Source organism: Topomyia yanbarensis, chromosome 2, assembly GCF_030247195.1.
Source record: "Topomyia yanbarensis strain Yona2022 chromosome 2, ASM3024719v1, whole genome shotgun sequence".
Lineage (NCBI taxonomy): Eukaryota > Metazoa > Arthropoda > Insecta > Diptera > Culicidae > Topomyia > Topomyia yanbarensis.
This window is the reverse complement of record NC_080671.1, coordinates 20,961,543-20,970,445: the sequence shown is the minus strand read 5'-3', so window position 1 is coordinate 20,970,445 and position 8,903 is coordinate 20,961,543. Positions and strand designations below refer to the sequence as shown.

The following is an 8,903-nucleotide window of genomic DNA, read 5'->3' as shown; positions in this document are numbered from 1 at the left end:
AAAAAATCCCGAAGAAAATCATTCAAAATCAATTGATTTAAATTTCGGATGATTTTATTGGAAAAACACCAGAGAGTCTCGTTTCCAATAAAACATAACATACTGCTCGAATTTTAACATTTTGTCGAATTCACTTGATTCAGCGCACGCCCTTATGAAAGGTCGAGCCTCGCGGTCGCAGTACAGTCAAAATAGTTTTTTTTATATTTTATTGATCCATCGATCAGGTCATCAGGTCACGGAAATAGTTCATACGCTCTGATATCAACTTCAACAATTCGGGAAAGGTCCAGTATTTTGACCGGAAATCTCGAAACATTCTGTGGTAATATTGCAGAGTGCTAGTTTTAATTGATTACCCCGAAATGGAGAGCACCACGGCAATGCTGTGTCGTATTTGCACGATCGATTGTGACCAAGTGCAGTACGTATCGATTTACGAGAGGGACGACGGGAAATCTCTTGCCGAAATGATTTCCTTCTGCGGGCAGCTTCTGGTAAGTGTCTGATTTCCCATTCTATTAGTAATTTACGTGCATGAGTTTGATGGTTCCTGGCAAATATTTATTTCAAGTTGTTTAAATTTTTTTTGTTTACCAACATTGCATGACCCGAGCAAAAATTATACCCCTATTATGTAACGGTTCTTATGTAAAAGGGCGTGATTCTCAGACTCACGTCATTTACAAATATATTTTGAGAAGAAATTCCGAGCTAAATACGATCATAAAAAGTGACATTACTGCTTAGTAATGATATTACTAACACCTCGTGTAAGGATACCTAAACAAATGCACAGGAAAGCCTTGATATTACATTCCGTAGCAGAACTTGGCCTCCCGAATAGAAATGTACAGTAACAAAACCATGATTTTCACTGTGACAGTACAGTAATTTTACAATAATTTACAGTAAGTTTTTGTGTTATGCTACAATACAAAAACCAAATACAAAAACAATAATCTTTAACGTTTTTACAGTAAATTTCAATGTAAAATAGATTTTTACAGTGAAAAAGAGGGGTGGTTATGTATCTTAACAATAAAAAAATCAATTTTTCTCCATGCATTTTTTTCTCGAAAACAGTAAAATTTAATGTGAAGGCACTGTATCAGTTTTTTGCTAAACATTGAAATTTATTGTTACATGACATTTTATTGTAAATCTACTGTGAGAACTTGGCATCGAACAATGTTGAAACAGTAATAACTATAATCTTTATTGTTTTATAATTGTTTGTAGGGTAAATGCTATTGTAAAGTTCTATCCGGGCTGCTTCGTCAGACTCAGCAACCGATTCTTAGTGGTGCAATCAAACTGGCTGGGGCTCGAACGTACGACGAGTGGCTTATGAAATTAGTGACTTTGAACAGCTAGACCAGGGCAACAATTGTTTATAAATTGCTTAATAATAAGATCAATGGATTGAGTACAAAGAGTAGACTTAGCAGAAATGTTCGAACAAATAAGCTCATGGTACTAAAGTTAAAAACGCTGCCGCTGCAGTGTTCAATGTCTCTCGCACAGCCGATGTCTATCCAGAGGCTCTCTGGTACCATGGCTCTAAATAAACATTTCATATCCCTCAGTCCCTTGCTAATCAAATGTCGTTAGAATATAACAAAAACAAATCGAATCAGGGTTCATTTATGCAGGGTTCCGCAATAAACTTTATATTTATTCATGTTAATTTCTGTGACTTGTTTGAAACACTTTCTTAGATTGTATGGAATGTTAGCAAACGCAACGATCATCTGCTTATCTGAACTTGTTTTAATAACTCACGTTTTATTTGATAATTTAAGACATTTAAACACATCGTTATTCTTTGTAGATGATTGTGTTCATGCAAATTTTACTTCCGATGCATCGATTCGAGCTTCAATCACATAAATTTATTGGTTGTAGCCGGTTATTTCTAAGAGAAACTTTCCGTTTAGCACATTTCTTGATTTTCAGCGCACCAAGATATTCTGAGCATGCTTACCGTTCGAAAAAGTGATTTAATTTTGGCTTAATCAGATCAGCAAAATGAAAATTACAGCAACATTTCCTTTCACGGTTCCTTTCACGGTTCAGATCACAGCCGAGGATGCGTTGCCGAAGATCATCTGCACTGGGTGCTGGTTGCAACTGGTAGATGCTTATCGGTTCTGCATGCGTTGTCGCGCGGGCGATGACAAACTGCGCGATCAATCGGGTGCATCACTACCGTTACCCAATCTCTCCAACGGGGAGGAGAAGTTCGAATTGGACGAAGAACTGCCGGACAAAATTGTTGACGAGTTGATGGAGCTACCGGCGGCGGAACCGAAAAATCAGAACGAAATCTTAGTTGACTTAATGACACGACGGGCAGAGGAGATGTTTGACGAAATAATCGAGGAGGAACGGTTCGTCGATGGAGACGTTCTGGACAAAAATGTCGATCTGGAGAATCACGAAGTTCCTTCCGAAGTGGGAGATGATCTTCTTAACGATGAATTGCAGTTGCAGGAACTAAAGAATTGCGATCTTCAAAATGAATTACAGACTACAGATGAACTAGTGCCTATATCAATAGATCAAAATTTTAATAATATGTTAGTTAAAAATGTACTTCAAACTATTTCCCTTCCAGTTGGCTCAGTTGAAACCGACGAGATGATTGTTAATGAACCACAAGTTGTTTCTACTACAAATGATAAATTAATTGAAGCTGATGAGTTGTTCGTTGGGGAACCACTAGCTATGTCTGCTTCAGTTGATGAATTTGATGTAGCTGATGAGTTAATTTCTCGTGAACCACAGCCTGTTTCTCCTTCAAGTGACGAATTAGCTGAAGCCGACGAATTAATTGTTAATGAACCACAAGCTGTTGTTATTACAATTGATAAATTAGTTCAATTCGTTAGTGAACCACTAGCTATGTCTGCTTCAAATGATGATTTGGATGAGCTAATTACTGGTGTACCACAACCTGTTTCTCCTTCTAGTGATGAATTAGCTGAAGCTGGCGATTTGATTGCTGATGAGCCGCAAGATGTTTCTCATTCAAATTATGAATTTGTTGAAGCTGACGAAATAATCGTTGATGAACCAGAAACTGTTTCCTTTGCAAGTGATGAAGTAGCTGAAGTGGATGACTTAAGCGCTGAAGAAAGTTCTATTAGAAGTTCGCCGACGGAATTGATTAAAGCTGAATTGTCTAGTTTAGAAGGTGAAAGAATTGCTCTCAAAGTTTATGACAATAATGAAAGACCATTAAGGAAAAGAGCGGCATGTCAACTACCTCCACAAGAAATGATAGCTGATCGGGAGGATCATGGAGAGTACGGAGTGATTTATTATAATGGCGTATCATGCTGTGGATGTGATCGATATTTTATAAATACTGAATCACTGGAAGAACACTGTCGGGAAAAGCATCATCTAGAAGATCCACCTGAAGCACACTACTGTGAGCTGTGCCATAAAAGTTATCCAAGCTTAAACCACAAAATTCGACACCAGAGTATACGGGCCATTCCAAAGCTATACATTTGCAACTTATGCGGTTACATTTGCTGGGACCAAGGTGCTATTGATCGGCACATGAAATCTGCTGTCATACACAACAAGCCTATGCTAGATTTCGACAAAGTAAAAGAAGTATTTCAGGAAGTTCCAGTTGAAGGATATTTGTGCTGCGAATGCTTCCAATGTTTTCCCGAGGAAGAGCTACTGAACGAACACTTGGCGGATGTTCATCACCAAAATAGACTAGATTCACAACAAAACGAAGGTTATTGGTGCATGAAATGCCACCAAGCCTTCAAAAATAAATGCAAATATGAAGTCCACCTTCGCAATGCTAGCGCTAAAGTGATATACTATTGTAAATATGAGTTTTGCAGTTACCGAACAGCTTGTATTGTGTTTGCTAGATTTCATCTTCGTAGTCAAGATCACAAGATTAAAGTCGAACCGAAAGACGATTCAAACGTAACGAATGACAACAGCGAACGACGATGTTGCTTCCGGAAGTGTTTAGGAATGTTTAAATCTCAGCAGGCCTTAATGGAACACGTTGACCAGGTTCACAAAGCGAAGCGACTGGAAAATGAGCTGCGTCGGAAAAAGTCCACCAATGTGTGCTTGATCTGCCATTGCAATTTTGGATCAAGAAAAGCCCTCAAGCTTCACCGGAAGTCAAAGTTTAAAGATTTCATTTGTGATAAGTGTGGCGTAACGATGGCATCCTCTTTCCAGTTGCAGCAACACATGAAAAAGATTCACAAGAAAATTGAAGTTCAGCGTGACTTTAAATGTGACGAATGTCAGCGATCGTTTGTTAATGCGGAAAATTTAAGACGGCACAAAGAAAGGGGTCACACCAGCGTGGAAGAATACGTTTGCACAATCTGTGGAAAGGAATTTACGGTAAAGGAAAATCTGTGGACCCATTGGCGAGCGCACAACAGGGTTGAAAAGTTCGAGTGTGAGCTGTGCAAAACAGCCGGTAGACGATATATCTTCTGGGACCAGAAGACACTTAACAGACACTATAGAATATCGAAAATGCATGGTGGCGTACGGAAGTACAAGTGCTGTTATGAAAATTGTACGAACGCCTACACACACCGGTCGGATCTGCAGCGACACGAGGCGAAGGTGCATGAGGGTATCCGTCCATTTGTTTGTAAAGTATGCAATAAAGGGTTCATCAGAAATAGGGATCTCCGGTTACACGAGCGGTTGCACACCGGCGCCAAGTTGTACACGTGTGAAGTTTGCATGGCGGAGTTCAATGTGCATCAACAGTACAAGGAGCATTGTAAGGAGGCACATGGATTCTCTATCATGATTCAGTACGTACGCAATGTGAGCGAGTGATGATCTGGACGAGATGTTAGATGTTTAAGATATTGAATTGCTTATTTTTTGTTATTTACCATAATAACATTTGTTTTTGGTAGAGCAAACATTCCGAGGACTTTTTCAATCGTTTAATTCAACTGTCATTTTACTTATATGGACGAATTACGCACAAATTTTGACCACTATTTGGGACCTTCATCAGCATCCACAAAGACTACAAATTATTCAACAAGAAATTTTTATTGGAGTTTATTGTATCCTATGCATTCCATTTATTTATAAATTTATTATATTATAAGGTTAGGCAATTTGTACGGGAAGTAGAGCAGTGTGAACATAGGTTCTTCAAGTTCTTCGCTGAACTCTAATTGCAATACTGTATTTAAATACGAAAGGATTTAGAAATTGTAAATCCTTTCGTAGAAAATAATAAAAGAGACGAAGATAGAATATAAGCGAACACCTATAGGGAAATTACAGCGCTCACGTAGTGATTGCTTTCAAACCAGTAACTGAACTAATGTGGATAGCTTGAACTGAAATTAATTCTGGATTGTTTTTTGCAAACCAATATCTGAGAAAATAATCTAATGGGGTGAAGTTTTCGAATTAATTGCACTAGATTGAATCACATTCCTGAGAAAATAAGTTTGAACACTGCAGTATTCTGTGTTTTACATACCATTGCGAGTATGTATCGAATTATTTTCAATTGTATTTATTGTATTGTATTTATTACAATATAGAATTGTAGTAATAGATCAGTGAAGCATATAAGCAAAGCAAGTATTGTGAAGTACTTTGCGAAAATGTATATCTAAGCTAGTTAAAAACTATAGTTTAGTAACCGTGCACCGGTGTACTCAATATATTTTTTTCTAACTTCTCAAAACTAGGCATCGTCAAATGTCTAAAATATCTTGCATAACATCAATCAATGGGAGTTTTTTCCGCTGCTAGCGATTCGACTATCGATTGCGGTTCTTCTCTTCACCGAGAATTTCATTCCGCCAGTCGGGTTCTTTGGATGCCGCCGGAAAGACATCTGTCGTGTAATCGCAAACGAATTTCGACGTCCGTGAAGTTATTTTGCGTTAAACGCATTAGCTTTGGAATTTTCAGACGGGAATAGTAATCGGTCCTGTTGAGATCCCGATTTATACAGCGAATGCTGTAAATAGTCGCTGGGCTATATCGTATCCTGGACGGTGCTGGAGTACTAATAATATTGATAACATCGGAACCTTCATTGAAACCTTAACAGGCAATCATTTTACCGAGTTATTTCCTGGTCCAATGTAGACACCATTTCAGGTATCAGTCTTCGCCGAAAAGTGACACAAAGAAAACATCAGCTTTCATTCGACTAAAGCCTTTTCATAATGATAGCTGGTGTGGACTACGGCTATTCCTGAGTTTAATTTAGTTTGTTTTCACAATAATATCATGTACATGGAGTGAAGAAAAAATACATACTTGCAATTGTGCTAATACCTGATGTTGTGTAATGCATCGTTGAAGTAGAAGGTTAGAATGTTAAGTATATAAATTCTAGTATGATAATAGGTTGATGGAATGATAAACCTAAATATTGTTGCAAACAGAAAAAACTCAATTATACATTTTATTAAGTGGTATCCATATCTGATATAGTGCTAGTATACAGTATTGCTGAAGTAAGTAGTATGTAATGTAGGAAACAATTTTTTTCATTTAGATACGTTAACTACGCCATTCCTGTAATAGTGAACACTGAATTTTGTTGTAGTAAAATCTGTTAAAAATGCTTTCTTTAAGGCTCTTAGTGAAATGTGATATTGGATTTGAGAGGTCGTTTGTTGGTTTCAAATGACACAGACAGATAATCAAACCATTTAATACACGATAATCACCACTGTCAGTATAGTAGAATACAATCTTATCATTTCCTGTATTGTTAGAAACATACAGTAGGTTGTGTGTATAATATTTTGCTAGAAAATTGTTTGAACTATACGAGAAGTGGTAGAAGCTCTGACTAAGCGCCTGTATGTGAAAAAAAAGGTTTGCCAAAATCGTCGTTTTTGTATTGTAACATAACCTAATGCCAAATTTCTCAAAAGTTTATCGAACTGAAAAATATCAATTGATGGACACGTGTGTAACCGACTTCGCCCTTTTCGTTGTTCACTTCGCTGTATGCGCCAGTATCATTTTGAATTGTTTTTTTTCTCGGGTCTCCACACGCAACCGCGGTTTGAAGTTTGACAGCTGCAGAGATGCCAGATTTGCAGACAAGTCTGCAAATTCGCAGACTTTTAATTTAAGCTGCAGATTTTTTCGATGACGCAGATATTTGCAGATTTTTCCGTTTGGTTGCAGATATTTGCAGATTTTTTAGTTTGGTTGCAGATATTTGCAGATTTTTGAATATAAAGGCTTTTGGTTACACTAGCTTGCCTCACATTTTTTGTTCTTCCCAGACTTTTAAAATTATTATTGCAGACATTTGAAAAAAGTACCTGGCATCTCTGGACAGCTGCCCTGTCTGCTCCGCAAGCGAATCGATTTTCACCGCTCGCGGACTGTTTGTTTACTAGATTTGTCTTGAGAAATTGGGCAAATTAAAGTGATTTTGCCATGAATTCAGCCACCAAAGTGAATATTGCTGTGCGATTAGATTAATTAAAGTATAAACCATATGCATCCTTACCTTAGGTGGGTGAAATTTTCACCGCTGCCGGAGCCGCGTTCAACCGCTTGGGCGAACTGACGATGCAGTTACATCCATCTTCCGATTCTCCAACAGGGTAAGTTCCTGCAGGAAAACTATCTGTGTTACCCACATTACGATCTCTAAACGATTGCCTCCCCCTCCCAGGAGTAAATGGACAGATGAAGAAATAGAAATGCTTCGCTCGGCTGTGACCCGCTTTAGCGAAGATCTCAACAAAGTCAGCCAACGAATCAAGGGACGGACGGTGTAAGTTCTGCTTCTTCATCTGTCCTGTTACGGACAGACGAAAGTTCAGTGTTTAATTGCCGTTTTTTTCAGATCACAAATTCGACAAACGTTAAAGAAAAAAGCCTTTGAAGATGCAGGAATTCAAATGAAACAACAACCGACGCAGCAGCAACAACCGATACAATCACAGCAAGCCATTCTAGTACAGCAGCAACAGCAAAGCGCACAGCCGACCACCAGCGGAACCGATCAGCAGCCGACTTTAATTGTGAAACAGGAAGAGCACGATTCTGTCGGGGAGGCAGGTTATTTAAATCAGCCCCCGAATGTAATAATTGGTTTCCTGCTAAAACGTAGATAATTTTCAAACAAATTAATCATACATTTCTTCTCGCTTCAGATGATGATGACACTGAACCGGCTGAATGTACAGGAGTCCGAAGCTGACGTCGAGGGTCTTGCCACGTCTGAAGTCAAGCTAGAGTTCGAGCCCGGTGCGGAGGAAGTTGCCGGGTGAGATGAGGTGGCCTTTTACTTTGGTGTGTCTCCGCGGGTGTAGGCGCACAGTGTTTCGCGTTTTGTTTTTTTGTAATATTACACTTATAAGTTATATTAGTTCGAACATTGTTCTAATTAAACGTATATCATTTAGTATGATGTTTGTAGAGAATGGTAAAGTAAAGACGAACTATATAATCAACAAATGCTGAATGAATTTTGCGGTTAAATTTAGCAACAAATCAATCGATACTGGGCTTCTTATAGTATAGACGAATTTTGAGATGCTCTTACAAATACGCTAAAAGAAAGTAGCTTTCATGTTGTAGCCAGTCATGATGACATAAATAAAAATAGATATGAAGCATTTTTGTAGTTTTTTACTGTGCTGACTTTAATTTTATACATTTTTTTCAGGTTAGAATAACCGATGCATATGGGCGGTTCTACACTGAGAAAAGTTATGCCGGTTTTATTTGACCCCAAAACTGAGTCAGGTTTCAATCCCAATCGCTGTCATTTCATACACTTAAAGATGAACGAACAATGATAGTAAAATCGATCTTTCAATCAGCTTATGCAGAGTATTTTTGCAGTATTGCTGATTGATTGCCGAGTCGAA

The 8,903-nt window shown here is 38.2% G+C and overlaps 1 protein-coding gene across 4 annotated transcripts; it reads left to right on the top strand.

Moving 5' to 3' along the window:
• The first annotated feature begins 201 nt into the window (after positions 1–201).
• Positions 202–8,665, top strand: LOC131679223 (chromatin complexes subunit BAP18-like). 4 transcript variants are annotated; one of them, XM_058959887.1, is made up of 6 exons: positions 4,894–7,093; positions 7,362–7,476; positions 7,537–7,628; positions 7,700–7,801; positions 7,874–8,111; positions 8,184–8,665. In XM_058959887.1, the coding sequence occupies exons 2-6, from the start codon at positions 7,459–7,461 to the stop codon at positions 8,298–8,300; spliced, it is 567 nt and encodes a 188-aa protein (XP_058815870.1). In that variant the 5' UTR covers positions 4,894–7,093; positions 7,362–7,458; the 3' UTR covers positions 8,301–8,665. The 4 variants fall into 4 exon arrangements, with proteins under 4 accessions (XP_058815869.1, XP_058815868.1, XP_058815870.1 ...); XM_058959886.1 differs by lacking the exons at positions 4,894–7,093; positions 7,362–7,476 and adding an exon at positions 202–497; XM_058959888.1 differs by lacking the exon at positions 4,894–7,093 and having other exon boundaries at positions 7,353–7,476.
• Positions 8,666–8,903: the final 238 nt, after the last annotated feature.